This window comes from Rhinoraja longicauda, chromosome 24 (genome assembly GCF_053455715.1).
Source record: "Rhinoraja longicauda isolate Sanriku21f chromosome 24, sRhiLon1.1, whole genome shotgun sequence".
Taxonomy (NCBI): domain Eukaryota; kingdom Metazoa; phylum Chordata; class Chondrichthyes; order Rajiformes; family Arhynchobatidae; genus Rhinoraja; species Rhinoraja longicauda.
The window spans coordinates 31,284,877-31,310,365 of NC_135976.1; the positions used below are offsets into that span (position 1 = coordinate 31,284,877).

The window sequence follows — 25,489 nt, forward strand, 5'->3', positions numbered from 1 at the left end:
ATCTCTAAACTAAACCGCACTACACATCCGTCCTCTGAAGACCATTTTCCAGAAGGTCTTGAAGGGGCAGGATCACGGTCGGCAGGGAGGAGAGAGGGAGAGGGAGAGAGCCAATGGTCAGATGGTTTGTGAAGCTCCAGGCTTTGGCAAGGGACCATATAAAAGCAGCTGCAACACAAGCTTCACCGTGAGGAGAGTTTGTAAAGCGAGGGGGAACAAGGAGAGAGAGAGAGAGAGAGAGAGGACCTGCAACATGAACCTGATGGTGAAGTGGTTGATGCTTCTCTGTGGCCTCTGCATCTCACCGACGTCCACCTTGAGAAGGTAGGAGGCTGCACGAGGAGGAACTGCAGATGCAGGTTTACACCGACGATAAGACACAAAGTGCTGGAGTAACTCAGCGGGACGGGCAGCATCTCCAGAGAAGGGGAATAGGTGACGTTTCGGGTCGAAACCCTTCCTCGGACCAGAGGTTCTTCAGTCCGAAGAAGGGTCTGGACCCAAAGTGTCACCTGTTCGTGCAGGGAAAGAACTGCAGATGCAGGTTTACACCGAAGATAAGACACAAGATGCTGGAGTAACTCAGCATCTCCGGAGAAAAAGAAACGGTGACGGTTCAGATCGAGACCTTCTTTCAGAGTCAAGAAGTGTCTTGACCTGAAAGGCCACCTGCCCACTCCTTTATTCCAGAGATGCTGCCTGACTCGCTGAGTTACTCCAGCACTCTGTGTCCATGTTCTCCAGAGATGCTGCCTGACCCGCTGAGTTACTCCAGCAACTCTGTGTCTGTCTCCAGAGACGCTGCCTGACCCGCTGAGTTACTCCAGCACTCTGTGTCTGTCTCCAGAGATGCTGCCTGACCCGCTGAGTTACTGAAGCCTCGATTTTGAACGTTAACTGGTCGGTGACATTAAGTAAGACAAATAGAGACAGCGATTGCTAATATTCCAATCGGAGATGGACACAGAGTGCTGGAGTAACCCAGCGGGTCAGGCAGCATCTCTGGAGACAGATACATATTTGCTGGAGTAACTCAGCGGGTCAGGCAGCATCTCTGGAGAACATGGACACAGAGTGCTGGAGTAACTCAGCGGGTCAGGCAGCATCTCTGGAGACAGATACATATTTGCTGGAGTAACTCAGCGGGTCAGGCAGCATCTCTGGAGAACATGGACACAGAGTGCTGGAGTAACCCAGCGGGTCAGGCAGCATCTCTGGAGAACATGGACACAGAGTGCTGGAGTAACCCAGCGGGTCAGGCAGCATCTCTGGAGACAGATACATATTTGCTGGAGTAACCCAGCGGGTCAGGCAGCATCTCTGGAGAACATGGACACAGAGTGCTGGAGTAACCCAGCGGGTCAGGCAGCATCTCTGGAGAACATGGACACAGAGTGCTGGAGTAACCCAGCGGGTCAGGCAGCATCTCTGGAGATGAGGAATAGGTGACATTTTGGGTCTGGACCCTTCTTCAGACCGAAAGATTGAGAAGGCCAGGACAAAACTTGGGCAGCAACAGATGAAAGCAGCATTTTTGTGTCTATCTTCGGTTTAAACCAACATCTGCAGTTAATTCCTACATATCTTTAATCCAACTTTATTGAACTTTATATGGATAAGCGATAGAGCCATTGATAATTGTATCGCCCTCAACGTTAATCCCTTTATCCCTGTATCTCCACACTGTGGACGGCTGGATTGTAATCGTGTGTAGTCTTTACACTGACCGGAGAGCACGCCACACGCGACAATAACAAATTAAACTAACTTCATTATTTAGGTATTCTTCTAATTATTGCGAAGGTACTCGACAAAAGGCATCGAAGAGCCGCTGCCTCCAAGCGCCAGAGACCCTGGTTCCATCCTGACCTCGGGCTCTGTCCGTGTGGAGTTTGCATGCTCCGCGTGGGTTTCCTCCTGGCGCTCTGGTTTCCTCCCACGCTCCAGGTTTGTAGGTTAATTGGCTTGGTATAGATGTTTAATATATTTTTTTAAACCTGTCCCTAGTGTGTGTGTGGGATGGCGTTAGTGTGCGGGGATCGATGGTCGGGGCATGTTTCTGCACTGTATCTCTAAACTAGACTAAGCTTTCCAGCCTGAAGAAGGGTCTCGACACGAAACGTCACCCATTCCTTCTCTCCTGAGATACAATACAATACAATATATCTTTATTGTCATTGTACAGGGGTACAACGAGATTGGGAATGCGCCTCCCATACGATGCAATCAATTAATTAGCTAGTCAGTATTAATTTAAACAACCCAATGAAACAAATTGGAACAGTTTTAAAACAGAATAAAGTGCAAGTAGGTCTGTGCCGGATCACTGTGCGATGTGACCATCCGGCTCAGCAGGACCGGTTCATAGCAGCTATGGCCCTGGGGATGAAGCTGTTCCTGAGTCTGGAGGTGCGGGCGTAGAAGGCCTTGTATCGTCTGCCCGATGGTAGAAGTTCGAACAGACTGTTGCAGGGGTGTGAAGAGTCCTTGTGGATGCTGGTGGCTTTTCTGAGGCATCGTGTGTTGTAGATGCCCTCCAAGGCTGGTAGCTGTGTTCCGATGGTCCTCCGATGCTGCCTGACCCGCTGAGTTACTCCAGCAATTTGTGAAATAAATACCTTCGATTTGTACCAGCATCTGCAGTTATTTTCTTACACTAAGCTTTCCAGCCAAATCGTACCATGCGTGAGTATAATAATACCACAAATACGCACGAGTGGGTCAAAGAGAAAGTTACCAGAGTGTAGAGTGTCACAGCGTTATGTTGTTCCTGTTGCACAGAATGTGCAGATTTTTTTTAAAGTGCAAGACGTGTAGGAAAAAAAAACTGCAGATGCTGGTTTAAATCGAAGGTAGACACAAAATGCTGGAGTAACTCAACGGGTCAGGCAGCATCTTTGCTATTGAGGGCGTGCAGCGTAGGTTTACTAGGTTAATTCCCGGAATGGCGGGACTGTCGTATGTTGAAAGACTGGAGCGGCTCGGCTTGTATACACTGGCATTTACAAGGATGAGAGGGGAAATGTATAAGATTATTAAGGGGTTGGACACGTTAGAGGCAGGAACCATGTTCCCAATGTTGGGGGGAGTCCAGAACAAGGGGCCACAGTTTAAGAATAAGGGGTAGGCCATTTAGAACGGAGATGAGGAAAAACTTTTTCAGTCAGAGAGTTGTGAATCTGTGGAATTCTCTGCCTCAGAAGGCAGTGGAGGTCAATTATCTGAATGTTTTCAAGAGAGAGCTAGATAGAGCTCTTAAGGATAGCGGAGTCAGGGGGTACGGGGAGAAGGCAGGAACGGGGTACTGATTGAGAATGATCAGCCGTGATCACATTGAATGTCGGTGCTGGCTCGAAGGGCCGAATGGTCTCCTCCTGCACCTATTGTCTATTGTCATCTCTGGCGCGCTGAGTTGCTCCAGCTTTTTGTGTCTATCTTCGATTTAAACCAGAACCTGCATGTTTTTGTTTCCTACACATCTTGCCAATCCATTGCCAATTCTCCTCAAGGCACGTCAACTTTGAAGAGGTTCTCGTCCTCTCTTAGATGAGAGTTCAGCAACATCCTCTCTCGCTGCTCCCCCTCTGTGATTCCTCCTGCCCTCCTCCAACTCAATAGACAATAGGTGCAGGAGGAGGCCATTCAGCCCTTCGAGCCAGCACCGCTATTCAATGTGATCATGGCTGATCATTCTCAATCAGTACCCCGTTCCTGCCTTCTCCCCGTACCCCCTGACTCCGCTATCCTTAAGAGCTCTATCTAGCTCTCTCTTGAATGCATTCGGAGAATTGGCCTCCACTGCCTTCTGAGGCAGAGAATTCCACAGATTCACAACTCTCTGGCTGAAAAAGTTTTTCCTCATCTCCGTTCTAAATGGCCTACCCCTTATTCTTAAACTGTGGCCCCTGGTTCTGGACTCCCCCAACATTGGGAACATGTTTCCTGCCTCTAACGTGTCCAATCACTTAATAATCTTATATGTTTCAATAAGATCCCCTCTCATCCTTCTAAATTCCAGTGTATACAAGCCCAGTCGCTCCAGTCTTTCAACATTTGACAGTCCAGCCATTCCAGGAATTAGCCTAGTGAACCTACGCTGCACTCCCTCAATAGCAAGAATGTCTCTATCCCACTAGTCTCCCTGACTCTGACTACATCCTATCTTTGTCCCGCCCCCCCCCCCCCCCCCCCCCATCCCCTTTAAAAAGTGCAAGGTCCGCAATGCGGTAGGTTGGAAGATCGGAACTGCACCGTAGCTGATGAGAGAGCCGTTCAGCAATCTGACAACAGAGGGGATGAAGCCGTTCCTGAATCTGGTGGGACGTGCTTTCAAGCTTTGTTATCTTTTGCTCGACGGGAGAAGAGGGTGAAATTGGGCCTTGATTATGTTGGCTGCTTTCCCGAGGCACCATGAAGGGTAGATGGAAAATTCATTTCATTGTCACAATGTGTTTAGGCTAATTGTGCAAATTCACCACAGAGGTACAGATGTGAAGAAGGGCACTTTAGAGTAGGGTTGCCAACTTCCTCACTCCCAAATACGGGACAAAGGGTGTCGTCACCGCCCCGCGTCACACGTGACCTCACCCAGCCAGCGGCCGCCATTGGTGGAGTGGGAGCACATGGCCGCTGGCTGGGTGAGGTCACGTGGGGCGCCGGGCGGTGATGTCACCCTTTGTCCCGTATTTGGGAGTGAGGAAGTTGGCAACCCTACTAATACGGGACAAGGGGCGGTCCAGTACGGGACAAACCAATTTAGCCCAAACTACGGGATGTCCCGGCTGATACGGGACAGTTGGCAACCCTAATTTAGAGGTACAGAAAGAGAAAGGGGTTAGGAGGGAGAGATAGATCAGCCAGGATTGAATGGCGGAGTAGACTTGATGGGCCGAATGGTCTCATTCTGCTCCTGTCACAATTACGAACATATGAGTCGTTTACAGGTTTGTAGGTCAACTGAGTGTAGATGGTAGAGCTGCTGCTTTACAGTGAATGCAGCGCCGGAGACCCGGGTTCGATCCCGACTGCGGGCGCTGTCTGTACGGAGTTTGCACGTTCTCCCCGTGACCTGCGTGGGTTTTCACCGAGAGCTTCGGTTTCCTCCCACTCTCCAAAGACGTGCAGGTATGTAAGTAAGTTATGTGGGTAATTTGGCTTAGTAACGGTTTTTTTAAAAAGTGTGTAGGATAGTGTTAGTGTGCGGGGATCGCTGGTCGGCGCGGACCCGGTGGGCCGAAGGGCCTCTCTCCGTGCTGGATCTCTAAAGCCTACCAGGATGATTTTTCCCACTCCCGCCGATATCCGGCTGAGAGAAATCATCGGACCGTAAGGGCAACTTTCTCCTCCTTCGGGTGCGTGGGAGAGTTTGAAGTGGTTTTCCCCGACGTGGGTTATTTTTGGACACCCCGCTGCCACTGGGAGCAGTGGGAACCATTTCTGTTCAGGTCCGTCTCATTCACTTCACCATCTGGATTACTACTTGGTCACTACCCACTTTCTCAGACACCAGAACGCTCGTATCACGAGTCCATTTGCTGGCAATCCAACGCGCACTTTATTCCATGGTTGCCAAATTTCACTGACAATAGACAATAGGTGCAGGAGTAGGCCATTCGAGCCAGCACCGCCATTCACCGTGATCATGGCTGGTCATCCACAATCATTACCCCGTTCCTGCCTTCTCCACCATACCTCCTTATACAGCATATCTGCTGTAAGCCTTCCGATCACAGAGTCATCGAGTGATACCGGCCAACGTGCCCCAGCTACACTAGTCCCACCTGCCTGCGTTTGGCCCATATCCCTCCAAACCTGTCCCATCCATGTACCTGTATAACTATTTCTCAAATGTTGCCATAGTCCCAGCCTCAACTACCTCCTCTGGCAGCTCGTTCCATACACACACCACCCTCTGTGTGAAAACGCTACCCTTCACATTCCTATTAAATCATTTCCCCTTCACCTTGAACCTATGTCCTCTGGTCCTTGATTCCCATTCCCCTACTCTGGGCAAGAGACTCTGTGCATCTACCCGATCTATTCCTCTCATGATTTTGTACACTTCTACAAGATCACCCCTCATCCTCCTGCGCTCCAAGGAATAGAGTCCCAGCCTGCTCAACCTCTCCCTATAGCTCAGACCCTCTAGTCCTGGCAACATCCTCATAAATCTTCCCTGAATCCTTTCTAGCTTGAGAATCCATGCCCCTAACAGGGGACAAATGTGGGGAAAGAACTAGGCCATTCAGCCCTTCCAGGCTGTGCTACCCAACTACAGAAAACGCAGAAAGATTCTGACGAAGGGTCCCAACCGGGAACATCACCCATCTTTTTTCTTCAGAGATGCTGCCTGACCCACTGAGTCACTCCAGCACTTTGTGTCTATCTTCGGTATCAAGCAGCATCTGCAGTTCCTTTCTACACATTGCATGCTTAAAGCTGGTTTAAAATCAACACTGATACACTCCCAGTCTGAGAGAGGATTCCTGCGGGGCACGGATCAGTGAAGCAACTGCAGGGGCTGGAATCTTGTGCGAAACACAAAGTGCTGGAGTAACTCAGCGGGTCAGGCAGCATCCGTGGAAGGAATGGGCAGGCAATGCTTTAGATGGGGATGTGGACACAAAATGCTGGAGTAACTCAGCAGGTCAGGCAGCATCTCGGGAGAGAAGGAATGGGCGACATTTCGGGTCGAGACCCTTCTTCAGACTGATGTCAGGGGAGGGGGCGGGACTGAGATAGAATGTAGTCGGAGACAGTCAGACTGGTGGGAGAACTGGGAAGGGGGCGGGGAAAGAGAGGGGAAGGAAGGGCTATCCCTTTTCCTAACTTGACGCCATTCAGATAATAATCTGTCCTCCTATTCTTACCATCAAAGTGGATAACATCACACTTATCCACATTAAACTGCATCTGCCATGCATCCGCCCACTCACACAACCTGTCCAAGTCACCCTGCAACCTCATAGCATCTTCCTCACAGTTCACACTGCCACCCAGCTTTGTATCATCTGCAAATTTGCTAATGGTACTTTTAATCCATCCAAGTCATTAATGTATATTGTAAATAGCTGCGGTCCCAGCACCGAGCCTTGCGGTACCCCACTAGTTACTGCCTGCCATTCTGAAAGGGACCCATTTATCCCCACTCTTTGCTTTCTGTCTGTCAACCAATTTTCTATCCATGTCAGTACCCTACCTCCAATACCATGTGCTCTAATTTTTCCCACTAATCTCCTATGTGGGACCTTGTCAAAGGCTTTCTGAAAGTCGAGGTACACTACATCCACCGGCTCTCCCCTGTCAATTTTCCTAGTTACATCCTCAAAAAATGCCAGTAGATTAGTCAAGCATGATTTCCCCTTCGTAAATCCATGCTGACTCGGAACAATCCTGTTACTACTATCCAAACGCTCTGCAATTTTGTCTTTTATAATTGACTCCAGCATCTTCCCCACCACTGAGGTCAGGCAGCATCTCTGGAGAACACGAACAGGTGACCTTTCCTGACCTGAAACGTCCCCTGTCAGGGATGTGTAGGATGGAACTGCAGATGCTGGTTTAAACCGAAGATAGACACAAAGTGCTGGAGTAACTCAGCGGGGACAGGCGGCATCTCTGGAGGGAAGGAATGGGTGGCGTTTCGGGTCGAGACCCTTGTTCAGACCGAGAGTCAGGGGAGAGGGAAGCGAGGTGTGGAAGAGCATTTCCTGACGGGCAGGCCCCAGGTGGTGAGAATTGGCAGCCACGCCTCTTCCTCACCGATCCTCAACACAGGCACACCACAGGGCTGTGTGCTCAGTCCTCTCCTGTACTCCCTGTTCACGCATGACTGTACAGCTAAGCGCAGCTCAAACGGCATCCTAAAGTTTGCTGACGGCACGACCATCTTGGGCCTGATCACAGACAACAATGAGACGGCCTACAGAGAGGAGGTAAAGGCACTAAACAGCTGGTGCCAGGAAAACAACCTCTCTCTCAATGTCAGCAAAACTAAAGAGATGATGGTGGACGACAGGAGACAGTGGGGGAGTGGACACCTCCCCATCCACATCGGTGATGCTGAGGTTGAAAGGGTCAGCAGCTTTAAGTTCCTCGGTGTGCACATCACTGAGGGCCTTTGCTGGACACTGCACACGGACACAATAACACAGAAGGCCCCACCAGCGGCTCTCTTTCCTGAGAAGACCGAGGAAGTTTGGCATGAACGCCAGCATCCTCACAAACTTCTACAGATGCCCCATCGAGAGCCTGCTGCTGACGGGCTGCATTACAGTCTGGTACGGGAACTGTTCTGCCCACGGCCACAAATCACTACAGAGAGTGGGGAAGACGGCACAGCACATCACTGGCAACTGTCTCCCGGCCATTCAGGACGTTGTCTACCGGCGGTGCCTGCGGAAGGCACGCAGCATCATCAAGGACCACAGCCACCCAGCACGCAGGCTGTTCTCCTTGTTACCGTCAGGCAGACGATACAGGAGTATGGCTGCGCGTACCACCAGACTTAAGGACAGTTTCTACCATCAGGCCAGCAGGCTTCTGAACTCATAAACACATTTCACATCATATATGTTGATTATTTTAATATTGTCTTTTTTTTCTCTTTAAAAAAATTAATTAATTTAAATTTTAACAAAACAAATATTGTCTTTTTAGACAATAGACAATAGACAATAGGTGCAGGAGGAGGCCATTCGGCCCTTCGGCCCTTCGAGCCAGCACCGCCATTCAATGTGATCATGGCTGATCATTCTCAATCAGTACCCCGTTCCTGCCTTCTCCCCATACCCCCTGACACCGCTATCCTTAAGATCTCTATCCAGCTCTCTCTTGAATGCATTCAGAGAATTGGCCTCCACTGCCTTCTGAGGCAGAGAATTCCACAAATTCACAACTCTCTGACTGAAAAAGTTTTTCCTCATCTCAGTTCTAAATGGCCGACCCCTTATTCTTAAACTGTGGCCCCTGGTTCTGGACTCCCCCAACATTGGGAACATGTTTCCTGCCTCTAACGTGTCCAACCCCTTAATAATCTTATACGTTTCGATAAGATCTCCTCTCATCCTTCTAAACTCCAGTGTATACAAGCCTAGTCGATCCAATCTTTCAACATATGATAGTCCCGCCATTTTTATCTTACTAATGTTTTTTAAAATCTTATTTATCCTTGGAATATTACCGTTGTCTTGTCAAATACATTTTATTGTACCGATGACCCTGTGCCAACCTACACATGACAAATAAAATTGAAATTTAATTAAATTAAAAGCATGCTGCCTGACCTGCTGAGTTACTCCAGCACTGTGTCTCAATCCAATGGGTTGGTTCATTTCAGCGCGATTTAGCCACTGGGTGGCGCCACAGAGCAGTCGTAGGTTTATTCACAAAATGCTGGAGTAACTCAGCAGGTCAGGCAGCATCTCAGGAGAGAAGGAATGGGTGACGTTTCGGGTCGAGACCCTTCTTCAGACTGATGTCAGGGGGGCGGGACAAAGGAAGTGTATAGGTAGAGACAGGAAGATAGAGGGAGATCTGGGAAGGAGGATGGGAAGAGAGGGACAGAGGAACTATCTATATAACAGTATAACAGAGCTTTATTTGTCGTTCGGTACCGAAGTACCGAACGAAACTACATAGCAGTCATAGAAAAAAAGAACACAAGACACATAGCCCCAACACAAACGTCCATCACAGTGACTCCAAACACCCCCTCACTGTGATGGAGGCAACAAAACTTCCACTCTCTTCCCCACGCCCACGGACAGACAGCTCGTCCCCGACCGACCCGCACAGTCCCCGCAAGGGGATGGAAGTCCCCCCGGCCGAATCGCACCGGGCGCTGAAACGTCTCGCGGCCGAGCCGGGCGATGAAAGGCCCCGCGACCAAGCCTTGCGCAGCTAAGTCCCGTGGTCGAGCCGCACCAGCGATGTAAAGTCCCGCAGCCGAGCCGCACCCCGCGCCGTGAGGAAGAGAAAAGTTTCCCCCACCCCCCCCCCCGCCACCCCCCACCCACACCACCACCCCCCACACATACACAACCAAAAAAAAACCAAAAACCATCCCAACACCGACACACAACAAAAAAAAAAGGAAAAAAGACGAACAGACTGCTAGCGAGCCGCAGCCGTTAGGCGCCGCCACTTCCACTGTACAGCTGTAACCCTAAAGTTGGAGAAGTCGATGTTCATACCACTGGGCTGCAAGCTGCCCAGGCGAAATATGAGGTGCCGCCGCAGGGAGAAGCGTGCAAACTCCGCACAGACAGCGCCCGAGGTCAGGATCGAACCCGGGGTCTCCGGCGCTGCAAGGCAGCAGCTCTACCTGCTGCCTCGTCGCCAGTCTCGCTGAGAAATGGGAAGAGCTGGTCACAGCGGCACGGTGGCGCAGCGGTAGAGTTGCTGCCTTACAGCGAATGCAGCGCCGGAGACTCAGGTTCGATCCTGACTACGGGCACCGTCTGTATGTGACCCGCGTGGGTTTTCTCCGAGATCTTCGGTTTACTCCCACACTCCAAAGATGTACAGGTATGTAGGGTAATTGACTGGGTAAATGTTAAACCAAAAAAACTTGTCCTTAGTGTTTGTAGGGTAGTGTTAGTGCGCGGGGATCGCTGGGCGGCATGGACTCGGTGGGCCGAAGGGCCTAGTTTCCACGCTGTATCTCTAAAAAAAAAAAGAACGTGCGAACTCCACACAAACAGCACCACCTATCAAAAGGGAAATGCCGCTGCAGAACTGTGGACCTAAGACGCAGGGTTGAGACTAATGGTTATATTTGTAGCTGGTTGGCATGGCGGTGTTAAGTTCACTGTGAATGGGGCTATTTAAACCATTTATTCCCTCTGTAACCACAAAGAATTACAAAGGAACGTGAAAGTAATGGGATTGACATTTCTCATTCTGGATTCCCTGTAAAAATGTGTGGTATTCATAAGTCCATGAATTCATAAAGTGATCCCATCCTAATAATGTCACCTATCCAATCCTCCCTAGATGCTGCCTGGCCCGATGAGTTCCTCCAGCACTTCATGTTTTACATGTTAAAAATTAATGATGTCATTTGCTTTAGTATTAATCTCAGCTGTTGCCATTTATTGACAGGCAGTTGTAATTTATAAGTTCATGTTCACAAGTCATAGGAGCAGGATTAGGCCATTCGGCCCATCAAGTCTACTCTGCCGTTCAATCACGGCTGATCTATCTTTCCCTCACGACCCCGTTTTCCTGCCTTCTCCCCGTAACCCCAGACACCCGTACTAATCAAGAATCTATCTATCTATCTATCTATCTCTGCCTTGAAAATATCCATTGGCTTGGCCTCCACAGCCGTCTGTGGCAACGATTTCCACAGATTTATTGATTTATTATTGTCACGTGTAACATAGAAACATAGAAACATAGAAAATAGATGCAGGAGTAGGCCATTCGGCCCTTCGAGCCTGCACCGCCATTCAATATGATCATGGCTGATCATCCAACTCAGTATCCCGTACCTGCCTTCTCTCCATACCCCCTGATCCCTTTAGCCACAAGGGCCACATCTAACTCCCTCTTAAATATAGCCAATGAACTGGCCTCAACTACCTTCTGTGGCAGAGAATTCCACAGATTCACCACTCTCTGTGTGAAAAAAAACTTTCTCATCTCGGTCCTAAAAGACTTTCCCCCTTATCCTTAAACTGTGACCCCTTGTTCTGGACTTCCCCAACATCGGGAACAATCTTCCTGCATCTAGCCTGTCCAACCCCTTAAGAATTTTGTAAGTTTCTATAAGATCCCTCCTCAATCTTCTAAATTCCAGCGAGTACAAGCCGAGTCTATCCAGTCTTTCTTCGTATGAAAGTCCTGCCATCCCAGGAATCAATCTGGTGAACCTTCACTGCCTGAAAAGTGTGAAAACGCACACCTCCAGATTCAGAGACAGTTTCTTCCCAGCTGTTATCAGGCAACTGAACCATCCCACCACAACCAGAGAGCTGTCCTGACCTCCCGTCTCACCTCGGACTATCTTTAATCGGACTTTACCTTGCACTCAACGTTCTTCCCTCCATCATGAAACCCGTACACTGAGGACGGCTCGATTGTAATCACGCATTGTCTTTCCGCTGACTGGCTAGCACTGGCAGCAAAAGCTTTCCACTGTACCTCAGTACACGTGACAATAAACTAAACCAAACGAGAAAGTAAAGTGAATTGAATTGAACACTTATTTCACAAAATGCTGGAGTAACTCAGCGGGACAGGCAGCATCTCAGGAGAGAAGGAATGGGCGACGTTTTGGGTCGAGGCCCTTCTTCAGACTGATGTCAGGTGGGCTTTTGACACCCATTTTGACACCCATTCCTTCTCCCCCGAGATGCTGCCTGACCTGCTGAGTTACTCCAGCATTTTGTGAAATAAACACCTTCGATTTGTACCAGCATCTGCAGTTATTTTCTTACACTGAATTGAATACTTGATTGTCACAGTGAAATTCTTGGCTGGCATGCCCAGGGTATGCAAATGGTCTCCCATAAAGGGCGCATTTACAAAGTTACAAAGTACCCCCACTGCAGTCCCCATTGTTCTCTCCCCCCCCCACCCCCTCAAGGCGATCCTCCCACTCTCAGTCCGAAGAAGGGTCTCGACCCTAAACGTCACCCATTCCTTCTCTCCAGAGATGCTGCCTGACCCGCTGAGTTACTCCAGCATTTTGTGTCTACCTTCGGCTTGACGCTCTTTCTTGGTCACCACTGCCCCTTGTTGTTCATTCATATATCTCTCTGTCTTGTTGCCTCAGGCTCCCTCTCCATAAGATGCCATCCATCCGCCAAACCCTACGGCAGCTGGGACTGAAGCCGACGGCTGTCTTTGGGGAGGGCACTAAGTCCCTTCAGATGAATATACACAATGGCACATCTCCAACAATGCTGACCAACTACCTGGACGTAAGTACAGCCGGCTTAAACCCAGCCCCAAAGGGCATCTTCCTCTTCACTGGTGAACATAGGCGTTACTGACAAGGCCACCAGTTAATGCCCATCCCCAGGTGCCCAAGAGACAAGGGGGGTTGGCACGGTGGCGCAGCGATAGAGTCGTTGCCTTACAGCGCCTGAGACCCAGGTTCGATCCCGACTACGGGCGCTGTCTGTACGGAGTTTGCGCGTTCTCCCCGTGACCTGCGTGGGTTTTCTCCGAGATCTTCGGTTTCCTCCCACACCCCAAAGACGTATAGGTATGTAGGCTTATTGGCTTGGTAAATGTAAAAATTGTCCCTAGTGGGTGTAGGATGGTGTTAATGTGCGGGGATCGCTGGTCGGCGCGTATTTCTAAACTAAACTAAACTAAACTGCTGCCCGTCCCTAAGTGCCCATGAGATGAGGGTTTGGCACGGTGGCGCAGCGATAGACTAGCTGCCTTACAGCGCCAGAGACCCGGGTTCCATCCTGACCATGGGGGTGCTGTCTGTTCACTGTACACGCCACACTGTGATATTTAGTTTCAGTTTCAGTTTAGTTTATTGTCACATGTACCGAGGTACAGTGAGAAGCTTTTGTTGCGTACTGACCAGCCAGCGGACAGACAATACATGATTACAATCGGGCCGTCCACAGTATACAGATACATGATAAGGGAATAATGTTTAGTCCAATGTAAAGCCAGTAATGCCATGTAGAGCTGGATAGAGCTCTTAAGGATAGCGGAGTCAGGGGGTGTGGGGAGAAGGCAGGAACGGGGTACTGATTGAGAATGATCAGCCATGATCACATTGAATGGCGGTGCTGGCTCGAAGGGCCGAATGGCCTCCTCCTGCACCTATTGTCTATTGTCTATTGTCTAATGTTCGATCAAGAATACTCCGAGGGTCACCGATGAGGTAGATAGTAGTTCAGCACTGCTCTCTGGTTGTGGTGGGATGGTTCGTTTTGCCTGATAACAGCCGGGAAGAAACTGCCCCTGAATCTGGAGGTGTGTGTTTTCACACTTCTGTACCTTTTGCCCGATGGGAGAGGGGAGAAGAGGGAGTGGCCGGGGTGAGACTGGTCCTTGGTTATGCTGCTGGCCTTGCCGAGGCAGCGTGAGGTGTAGATGGAGTCGATGGAAGGGAGGTTGGTTTGTGTGATGGTCCGGGCTGCGTCCACAATTCGCTGCAATTTCTGGCGGTCGTGGATGGATCTGCTCCCAAACCGAGCTGTGATGCATCCTGCTAGAATGTATACATGCAAGGCCCTGATTGTTCTTGTGTCTCATCTTGATTTTTATAGACCCAGTACTTTGGGGAGATCAGCGTTGGGACCCCTCCACAGACCTTCAAAGTCGTCTTTGACACAGGATCTGCCAACCTCTGGATCCCCTCCGCCAAGTGCTCATCCAGTTACGCTGTCTGTGGTAAGTGCAACGTAAATAGACAACAGACACTAGGTGCAGGAGGAGGCCATTCGACCCTTCGAGCCAGCGCCGCCATTCAATGTGATCGTGGCTGATCATTCTCAATCAGTACCCCGTTCCTGCCTTCTCCCCATACCCCCTGACTCCGCTATCCTTAAGAGCTCTATCTAGCTCTCTCTTGAATGCATTCAGAGAATTGGCCTCCACTGCCTTCTGAGGCAGAGAATTCCACAGATTTACAACTGAAAAAGTTTTTCCTCATCTCCGTTCTAAATGGCCTACCCCTTATTCTTAAACTGTGGCCACTGGTTCTGGACTCCCCCAACATTAGGAACATGTTTCCTGCCTCTAACGTGTCCAATCCCTTAATAATCTTACATGTTTCGATAAGATCCCCTCTCGTCCTTCTAAATTCCAGTGTACACAAGGCTCGCCGCTCCAGTCTTTCAACATAAGACAGTCCCGCCATTCCGGGAATTAACCTAGTAAACCTACGCTGCACGCCCTCAACAGCAAGAATATCCTTCCTCAAATTTGGAGACCAAAACTGCACACAGTACTCCAGGTGCGGTCTCACTAGGGCCCTGTACAACTGCAGAAGGACCTCTTTGCTCCTATACTCAACTCCTCTTGTTATGAAGGCCAACATTCCATTGGCTTTCTTCACTGCCTGCTGTACCTGCATGCTTCCTTTCAGTGACTGATGCACTAGGACACCCAGACCTCGTTGTACGTCCCCTTTTCCTAACTTGACACCTCACACTTCACCACAACCTCACACTTATCCACATCCAAACGGCAGCGATGTCGGCCACAAATATGCCCCTCGTGTGTAGGGGAGTGGACGAGAAAGTAGGATAACATAGAACTGAGGTGAACGGGTGATCGATGGGCGGCGCGGACTCGGTGGGCCGACACGCCTGTTTCCATGCGGTGTCTCTGAACCGAACAGGTGACGTTGGCCACTCATGGTCTTTGACTTGCCTTTCCTCCCTCCACCCATTGCCTTTTCACCCTTCGACCCTTCAATCTCGACCCGAAACGTCACCCATTCCTTCTCTCCAGAGATGCTGCCTGACCCTCTGAGTTACTCCAGCATTTTTGTGTCTACCTGCACGTACAATCAACAGGTCCACAGTGCACAGGTAACTCATGAAGGGCACAGCATTCAGTACACTGAGGTCAAGTCAAGTCAAGTCTACTTGTCACATATATATACAAGATGTGCAGTGAAATGAAAGTGGCCACGCCTGCGGATTGTGCTAAACTACAAAACAGAATAGAAAAAAAAAATTAACACAAAAAATAAATTAGCACAGTAAATTAAATTAGTCCCCTGTCCACGTTCCCCAGGGATGTGTAGGGTGGAACTGCAGATGCTGCAGAGTTATCAGTCCTGATGGCCTGTGGGAAGAAACTCCATCTCATCCTCTGTTTTCACAGCGTGACAGCGGAGGCGTTTGCCTGACCGTAGCAGCTGGAACAGTCCGTTGCTGGGGTGGTAGGGGTCCCCCATAATGTTGCTTGCTCTGGATCTGCATCTCCTGATGTATAGGTCCTGCAGGGGGGCGAGTGTAGTTCCCATGGTGCGTTCAGCTGAACGCACTACTCTCCGCAGGGCCTTCCTGTCCTGGGCAGAGCTGTTCCCAATAGACAATAGACAATAGGTGCAGGAGGAGGCCATTCGGCCCTTCGAGCCAGCACCGCCATTCAATGTGATCATGGCTGATCATTCTCAATCAGTACCCCCCCCCCCCCCCCGTTCCTGCCTTCTCCCCATACCCCCTGACTCCGCTATCCTTAAGAGCTCTATCTAGCTCTCTCTTGAATGCATTCAGAGAATTGGCCCCCACTGCCTTCTGAGGCAGAGAATTCCACAGGTTTCCAAACCAGACTGTGATGTTTCCGTACAAGATAGACTTAGCAGGTCAGTCAGCACCTCTAGAGAAGATAGCTAGGTGGCCCTTACTGATTTGAAATGTCGCCCATCCACGTTCTCCAGGGATGCTGCCTGACCTGCTGAGTTACACCAGCACTTTGTGTCTCAATCCAAATGTTTTGCTCGGTTCAGCACAATGTAGCCACTGGATGGCGCTACCCACCAGTCGTAGATTGAGATAGACCTCAAATGGTTCCAAGTGCCGGAGTATTAGTTTAGTTTGGTTTAGAGATGCAGCGTGGAAACACAGGGCCTTCGGCACAGCCACGCCGACCAACCATCACCCGTGAATTAGTTCTGTCCTTCACACTAGGGACAATTTACCAAAGCCAATTAACCTACAAACCTGCACGTCTTTGGAGTGCGGGAGGAGACCGGAGCACCCGGAGAAAACCCACGCGGGTCACGGGGAGAACGTACAAACTCCGTACAGGCAGCACCCCCGTAGTCAGGATCGAACCCGGGTCTCTGGCGCTGCGAGGCAGCAACTCTACCGCTGCGCCACCGAGCCGAAGTTACTCCAGCACTTTGTGTCCTTTCTTGCTCGAAAGCACTTTGTGTTATTTTGTTTTGCAGAATCCCATGACAGATATAACTCCTCCATTTCAACCACGTACGAAGCCAATGGAAAAGGATTTGCTATTCAATACGGGACTGGCCGCGTGAAGGGTGTTCTCAGTCAAGATATTGTAATGGTGAGAAGCAAGCAGCTTATCACGCGTGTCTTACAGAGAAAAGGAAGTTCGGTTAGCTTATAGATGCCTTTTATTTAAGATTGCTTTGTTTAGTTTCGTTTACATATACAGCGTGGAAACAGGCCCTTCGGCCCACCGAGTCAGCGCCGACCAGCGATCCCCGCACGCTAACACCATCCTACACGCACTAGGGACAAGTGTTTACATTTATACCAAGCCAATTAACCTACAAACCTGTGTGTCTTTGGAGTGTGGGAGGAAACCGGAGTCCCCGGAGGAAACCCACGTGGTCGCGGGGGGAACATGCAAAGCCCACACGGACTGCGCCCGAGGTCAGGATCGAACACTATCCTATGTTGAAAGACTGGAACGACTGGGCTTGTATACACTGGAATTTAGAAGGATGAGAGGGGATCTTATCGAAACGTAGAGGGAGGGAGAGAGAAAACGGGGAATTATCGACCAGTTAGCCTAACATCGGTAGTGGGGAAAATGCTAGAGTCAGTTATTAAAGATGTGATAGCATTACATTTGGAAAGTGGTGAAATCATCGGACAAAGTCAGCATGGATTTACCAAAGGCAAATCATGTCTGACGAATCTTATAGAATTTTTCAAGGATGTAACTAGTAGAGTGGATAAGGGAGAACCAGTCGATGTGTTATATCTGGACTTTCAGAAGGCCTTCGACAAGGTCCCACATAGGAGATTGGTGTACAAACTTAAAGCACACGGTATTGAGGGTTCAGTGTTGAGGTGGATAGAAAATTGGTTGGCGGACAGGAAGCAAAGAGTAGGAATAAACGGGTCCTTTTCGGAATGGCAGGCAGTGACTAGTGGGGTACCGCAAGGCTCAGTGCTGGGACCCCAGTTATTTACAGTGTATATTAATGATTTGGACGAGGGAATTGAATGCAACATCTCTAAGTTTGCGGATGACACGAAGCTGGGTGGCAGTGTTAGCTGCGAGGAGGATGCTAGGAGGCTGCAGAGTGACTTGGATAGATTAGGCGAGTGGGCAAATGCATGGCAGATGCAATATAATGTGGATAAATGTGAGGTTATCCACTTTGGCAGCAAGAACAGGAAAGCAGAGTATTACCTGAATGGTGACCGATTGGGAGAAGGGGAGATGCAACGTGACCTGGGTGTAATGGTGCACCAGTCATTGAAAGCAAGCATGCAGGTGCAGCAGGCAGTGAAGAAAGCGAATGGTATGTTGGCATTCATAGCAAGAGGATTTGAGTTTAGGAGCAGGGAGGTTCTGCTGCAGTTGTACAGGGCCTTGGTGAGACCGCACCTGGAGTATTGTGTGCAGTTTTGGTCTCCTAACCTGAGGAAAGACGTTCTAGCCTTAGAGGGAGTACAGAGAAGGTTCACCAGATTTATCCCTGGGATGGCGGGACTTTCATATGAGGAAAGACTGGATAGACTGGGCTTGTACTTGCTGGAATTTAGAAGACTGAGGGGGGATCTTATAGAAACATATAAAATTCTTTAGGGGTTGGAGAGGCTAGATGCGGGAAGATTGTTCCCGATGTTGGGGGACTCCAGAACTAGGGGCCACAGCTTAAGGATAAGGGGGAAGTCTTTTAGGACCGAGATGAGAAAACATTTCTTCACACAGAGAGTGGTGAGTCTGTGGAATTCTCTGCCACAGAAGGTAGTTGAGGCCAGTTCATTGGCTATATTTAAGAGGGAGTTAGATGTGGCCCTTTTTGCTAAAGGGACCAGGGGGTATGGAGAGAAGGCAGGTACAGGCTACTGAGCTGGATGATCAGCCATGATCATATTGAATGGCGGTGCAGGCTCGAAGGGCCGAATGGCCTACTCCTGCACCTATTTTCTATGTTTCTATGTTTCTATGTTTCTATGTATAAGGGGTTGGACACGTTAGAGTCAGGAAACATGTTCCCAATGTTGGGGGAGTCCAGAACCAGGGGCCACAGTTTAAGAATAAGGGGTAGGCCATTTAGAACAGAGATGAGGAAAAACCTTTTCAGTCAGAGAGGTGTAAATCTGTGGAATTCTCTGCCTCAGAAGGCAGTGGAGGCCAATTCTCTGAATGCATTGAAGAGAGAGATAGATAGAGCTCTTAATGATAGTGGAGTCAGGGGGTATGGGGAGAAAGCAGGAACGGGGTACTGATTGAGAATGATCAGCCATTGAATGGCTGTGCTGGCTCGAAGGGCCGAATGGCCTCCTCCTGCACCTATTGTCTATTGTCTAAACACACCAGGCACATATTTAACACTTAACCAATATACCAAGCCAATGGGGTGAAGGCAGGAGAATGGGATTAGGATGGAGAGATGGATCAGCCATGACTGAATGGCGGAGTAGATTATGTCTACTTAGAATGGCCTAATTCTGCTCCTCTCACCAATGAACGTCTGAAAAAGTGTATCGGCCCGAAACGTCACCCATTCCTTCTCTCCAGAGATGCTGCCTGTCCCGCTGAGTTACTCCATCTTTTTGTGTCTATCTTGGGTTTAAACCAGCATCTGCAGTTCCTTCCCACACTAATGCACGCACGCTCTTCTTGTTTGGCAGCTGGCCGATATTCCGGTAATCCAGGTCTTTGCAGAAGCCACCTCGTTGCCTGCCAACCCTTTCATCTTCGCCAAGTTCGACGGGGTTCTGGGGATGGGGTTCCAGAGCATTTCCATCGATGACATTAAACCCGTCTTTGAACGGATCCTGGACCAGCACATCCTCAGTGAAGATGTCTTCTCAGTTTACTACAACAGGCAAGTCATATGTCACGAAAAACCTGGATCGAGCGAATGTGGAGACCATGTTTCCACAAGTGGGAGAGTCTCGGACCAGAGGACCATAGCCTCAGATAAGGAGGAATTTCTTCAGTCAGAGGGTGTTGAATCTGTGGAACTCTTTGCCACAGACAGCTGTGGAGGCCAAGTCAGTGGATATCTTTGAGGCCGAGACTGGCACATTCTTGCCAAGTACCGATCAAGAATCTATCTGTCTCTGCCTGGAAAATATCCATTGACTTCGCCTCCACAAGTGGCAATGAATTCCATAGGTTCACCACCCTCTGACCAGAGGAATTCCTCCCCATCTCCTTCCGTAAGGAACGTCCTACAGTTCTGATGCCCTGTTGACGTTGTGTTCTTGATTCCCGCAGGGATTCGCACCGGAGACCCGGTGGTGAACTAATCCTGGGAGGCACCGACCCGTCCTATTACACCGGAGAATTCCACTACCTGAAGCTGGTCAAGAAAGGCTTCTGGCAGATTGGCATGAAGGGGTGAGTCTGGCTCCATCGTTCCGCAGAGATTCCCCATTCACGCCAGAGCTCGCTCGCTCATTCATTCATTCGTTAGTTTAGTTAAGATATGCTCACCTTTTCTGTAAATGGCTATCTAATTTAAGCCTATCTTTTAGTTAAGTTTAGTTTAGTTTGGTTTGGTTTGGTTTAGTTTAGTCTGGTTTAGTTTGGTTTAGTCTGGTTGAGTTGAGTTGAGTTGAGTTGAGTTGAGTTGAGTTGAGTTGGGTTGGGTTGGGTTGGGTTGGGTTGGGTTGGGTTTAGTTTGGTTTGGTTTGGTTTGGTTCGGTTCGGTTCGGTTTGGTTTGGTTTGGTTCGGTTTGGTTCGGTTCGGTTCAGTTTAGAGATGAGACGCGAAAACAGGCTCTTTACCCACCGAACAGCGATCCCCGCACACCAACTCTAATCCCGCACACTGGGGTCAATTTACAATCTATACCGAAGCCAATTAAACGTTTAGTTTAGACATATGGCTCGGAAACAGGCCCTTCAGCCCACCGAGTCCGCGCCGACCAGTGATCCCCGCACACTAACGCTATCCCACACACACTGGGGAAATTTACAATTATACCCGGCCAATCGACCTGCAAACCTGCAGGTCTTTGGAGAGTGGGAGGAAACCGGAGCACCCGGAGAAAACCCACGTAGGTCACGGGGAGAACTTGCAAACTCTACGCGGACAGCACCCGTGGTCAGGATGGGACCCGGGTCTCTGGCGCTGTGAGGTAGCAGCTCTACCACTGCGCCACCGTGCCGCCCTGCGAACAGGCGTTGGTTAACGATTGAAAGATCAGTTCTCTCAAAGGAAAGAAGGTTTATGTTTAACTCTTCTATTCAACCAACTGGATCGTTTAATTGGAATGGGCCGTGTGCTTCAGAAGGCTTTATGTTTAACTCTTCTATTCAACCAACTGGATCGTTTAATTGGAATGGGCCGTGTGCTTCAGAAGGCTTTATGTTATTTTAAAATAATTGTAAACATTCTGTACTTATCCAGAAAAGGAATAACAAAATGGGAAGGTCACACGGAGTTGGTCTCCAGAAGTTCTAGGAGCAGAATTAGGCCACTCGGCCCATCAAGTCTACTCTGCCGTTTAATCATGGCTGATCTATCTCTCTCCCTCTCATCCCCATTCTCCTGCCTTGTCCCCATAACTCCTGATGCCTGTACTAATCAAGAATCTGTCCATCTCCACCTTAAACATATCCACTGACTTGGCCTCCACTGCCGTCTGTGGCAATGAATCCCACAGATTCACCACCCTCTAAAGGCAACAATTAACTGGTGCGCACCAGTTTTAATAAACCATCTGTGCGGGGAGAAACAGCAGATGCCGGTTTAAACCAAAGACACTAGAGGAACAAGATGAACCACTCCGTCGAAATCGCCCATACTGAAGTGTAGTACGCAAAGGAGCGGAACGGCCGCCATTTTAGTAAGCAAAACCCGCCGTTCGCTCTGCCTCTCGCAGTGTAATCAGTGTTTTGGGGGGGGGACAGTAACATTGACTTCTCCAATTTTAGATAGTTCCTCTGTCCCTCTCTTCCCCTCCCCCTTCCCAGTTCTCCCTCTATCTTCCTGTCTCCACCTATATCCTTCCTTTGTCCCGCCCCCCCTGACATCAGTCTGAAGAAGGGTCTCGACCCGAAACGTCACCCATTCCTTCTCTCCCGAGATGCTGCCTGACCCGCTGAGTTACTCCAGCATTTTGTGAATATATCTCATCTATCAATTCACAGATTTTTTGTTATTTTTTTATAAAATGTTTCTGCACGTTTCTGCTAAAATGGCGCCGTGACGTACTACGGTTTTTAGGGGTGGGTGGTCTATCTTGCTCTGCCCTATTACCTTTGGTTTAAACCAAAGACAGACCCTAATAAGCTGGAGTAACTCGGAGGCTCGGGCAGCCTCTCTGGAGGAAAGGAATGGGTGACGTTTCGGGTCGAGACTCTACGTCAGAGTGAGAGTCAGGGGAGAGGGGAACGAGAGACATGGACGGTGCTTAGGACAAATGGATGGAAGGCATGCAAAAAGCGATGATAATCAACAAAAATGTGGAGCCTACAATAGACAATAGGTGCAGGAGGAGGCCATTCGGCCCTTCGAGCCTGTACGCACCGCCATTCAATGTGATCATGGCTGATCATTCTCAATCAGTACCCCGTTCCTGCCTTCTCCCCATACCCCCTGACTCCGCTATCCTTAAGAGCTCTATCCAGCTCTCTCTTGAATGCATTCAGAGAATTGGCCTCCACTGCCTTCTGAGGCAGCGAATTCCACAGATTCACAACCCTCTGACTGAAAAAGTTTTTCCTCATATCATATCATATCATATCATATATATACAGCAGGAAACAGGCCTTTTCGGCCCTCCAAGTCCGTGCCGCCCAGCGATCCCCGTACATTAACACTATCCTACACCCACTAGGGACAATTTTTACATTTTACCCAGCCAATTAACCTACATACCTGTACGTCTTTGGAGTGTGGGAGGAAACCGAAGATCTCGGAGAAAACCCACGCAGGTCACGGGGAGAACGTACAAACTCCTTACAGTGCAGCACCCGTAGTCAGTTCTAAATGGACTACCCCTTATTCTTAAACTGTGGCCCCTTGTTCTGGACTCCCCCAACATTGGGAACATGTTTCCTGCCTCTAACGTGTCCAACCCATTAATAACCTTGTACGTTTCGATAAGATCCCCTCTCATCCTTCTAAATTCCAGTGTATACAAGCCTAGTCGCTCCAGTCTTTCAACATATGACAGTCCCGCCAATCCGGGAATTAACCTAGTGAACCTACGCTGCACGCCCTCAACAGCAAGAATATCCTTCCTCATTGAGGAACAATGCTCCATTGTTGGCTGTGGGATAGGTGATAACGAGAGCACAGACAGGGGAACTCAACAAATAAAGGAGCTGTACCTTCGAACACCAGTGTGGTGTGGCCTTACTATCTTGTTCCTGCAACACCAAAACAATAAAAGTCTCACGTATTTCGCATTTTTAAATCTACATAGTCTAGTAGAATCATTGAAGCTGTGGCCAATTCAATCCATTGAATTGATGATAACTTCCAGTGGATAATGGTTATTGTTCCCACTGCTCGCTGTTAATTTTTTAAGCAATTTTAGGAAAAAAAAAGGAAAAATTCGTTTGCTTCAACGATCATTCGTAGTCATCAGTTAAACAAGGAGTTTTAGTTTGGAGTCCAAGCAGCGAACAAGCTTGGGGTCAATCTGAAGAGGTCAGAAGAAGGGTCCCGACCCATAATGTCACCTGTCCATGTCCTCCACAGATGCTGCCTGATCTGCTGAGTTACTCCAGCACTCTGTGTCTATCTTTGATGCCGATGAAGGATGGTGTCCATGTGTGACCATGGTTGGAGATCCTCTGCTGAAACCCTTAGAAACATAGAAACATCGAAAACAGGTGCAGGAGTAGGCCATTCGGCCCTTCGAGCCAGCACCGCCATTCAATATGATCATGGCTGAACATCCAAAATCAGTACCCTGTTCCTGCTTTCTCCCCATATCCCTTGATTCCGTTAGCCCTAAGAGCTCTATCTAATTCTCTCTTGAATACATCCAGTGAATTGGCCTCCACTGCCTTCTGCGGCAGAGAATTCCACAGATTCACAACTCTCTGGGTGAAAGGTGATGTTGTTATGTCTCGTGTTCGAGTTATGTCGAACTAAGAGATAGCAACCTTTGCTGCACCAATCAACTTATAAAGATGTCCTTTTAGTTTAGTTTAGTTTATAGATACAGCGCGGAAACAGGCCCTTCGGCCCACCAAGTCCGTACCGACCAAAGATCCCCACACATTAACCCTATCCTACACACTCTAGGGATGATTTACACATAGCAAGCCAATTAACCTACTAACCTGCACGTCTTTGGAGTGTGGCAGGAAACCGAAGATCTCGGAGAAAACCCACGCAGGTCACGGGGAGAACGTTCAAACTCCGCACAGACGGCGCCCGTAGTCGGGATCGAACCCGCTGTGTGCGCTGTAAGGCAGCAACTCTACCGCTGCACCACCGTCCCACCCTGAACCTTATGGGATAAGAGCCAAGAGCAAGCAAATGGATCTAGCTTAGATGGGGCCATCTTAGCACGGAAGAGTTGGGCCAAAGGGCCTGTTTCCGTGTTCTATGACTCTGATATTGTCAGCGATATTGTGAAACTTGAACTTGTAACCCTCAATCATTGCTGGTCCAGTAAATAAGTATCTAGGTGACTGTACAATATATGACAGGGTAGGGCAGTACATTGAATGTGAATAGATTCGTACAATATGAAAACATGAAACCCTACCCCGAAGGAGCTTTGCACAACAAGATCTCTGACTAATCCCTCCTCATTACACAATGCCCAGCCGAGGATAGTCTGCCCTCTAATTGGTTCATCTACATATTGGTTTAAAACCCCACCCCGTATACATTCCAGGAATTCCTCCTCCTCAGCACTGTTACCAATTTAGTTGGCCCGATCTATGTGTAGATTAAAGATTGAAGACCTTTGGACAATCTTTGATTGGTCTTCATTGAACTTTATCATGCACTAAATGTTATTCCCTTTATCCTGGATGGCTTGACTGCAATCATGCGTAGTGGGGCGGGGCGGCACGGCGGCACGGTGGCACGGTGGCACGGTGGCACGGTGGCACGGTGGCGCAGCGATGGAGTTGCTGCCTCACGGCGCCAGAGACCCGGGTTCGATCCTGACCACGGGTGCGGTCTGTGCGGAGTTTGTACGTTCTCCCTGTGACTGCGTGGGTTTACTCCGGGTGCTCCGGTTTCCTCTGAGCCCTCGGGTCAATAGACAATAGACAATAGACAATAGACAATAGACAATGGGTGCAGGAGTAGGCCATTTGGCCCTTCGAGCCAGCACCGCCATTCAATGTGATCATGTCTGATCATTCTCAATCAGTACCCCGTTCCTGCCTTCTCCCCATACCGCCTGACTCCGCTATCCTTAAGAGCCCTATCTAGCTCTCTCTTGAATGCATTCAGAGAATTGGCCTCCACTGCCTTCTGAGGCAGAGAATTCCACAACTCTCTGACTGAAAAAGTTTTTCCTCATCTCCGTTCTAAATGGCCTACCCCTTATTCTTAAACTGTGGCCCCTAGTTCTGGACTCCCCCAACATTGGGAACATGTTTCCTGCCTCTAACGTGTCCAACCCCTTAATAA

The 25,489-nt window shown here is 49.3% G+C and overlaps 1 protein-coding gene across 1 annotated transcript in view; it reads left to right on the forward strand.

The window, feature by feature from the left end:
- The first annotated feature begins 249 nt into the window (after positions 1–249).
- Positions 250–25,489, forward strand: part of ren (renin) — a 33,227-nt gene continuing 7,987 nt past the window's right edge. The window contains exons 1-6 of the mRNA XM_078420467.1: positions 250–324; positions 12,782–12,929; positions 14,247–14,370; positions 16,886–17,004; positions 19,557–19,753; positions 20,149–20,271. Coding sequence (XP_078276593.1) covers positions 254–324; positions 12,782–12,929; positions 14,247–14,370; positions 16,886–17,004; positions 19,557–19,753; positions 20,149–20,271 — 782 coding nt within the window. The 5' untranslated portion in view covers positions 250–253. The remainder of the gene's footprint in view (positions 325–12,781; positions 12,930–14,246; positions 14,371–16,885; positions 17,005–19,556; positions 19,754–20,148; positions 20,272–25,489) is intronic.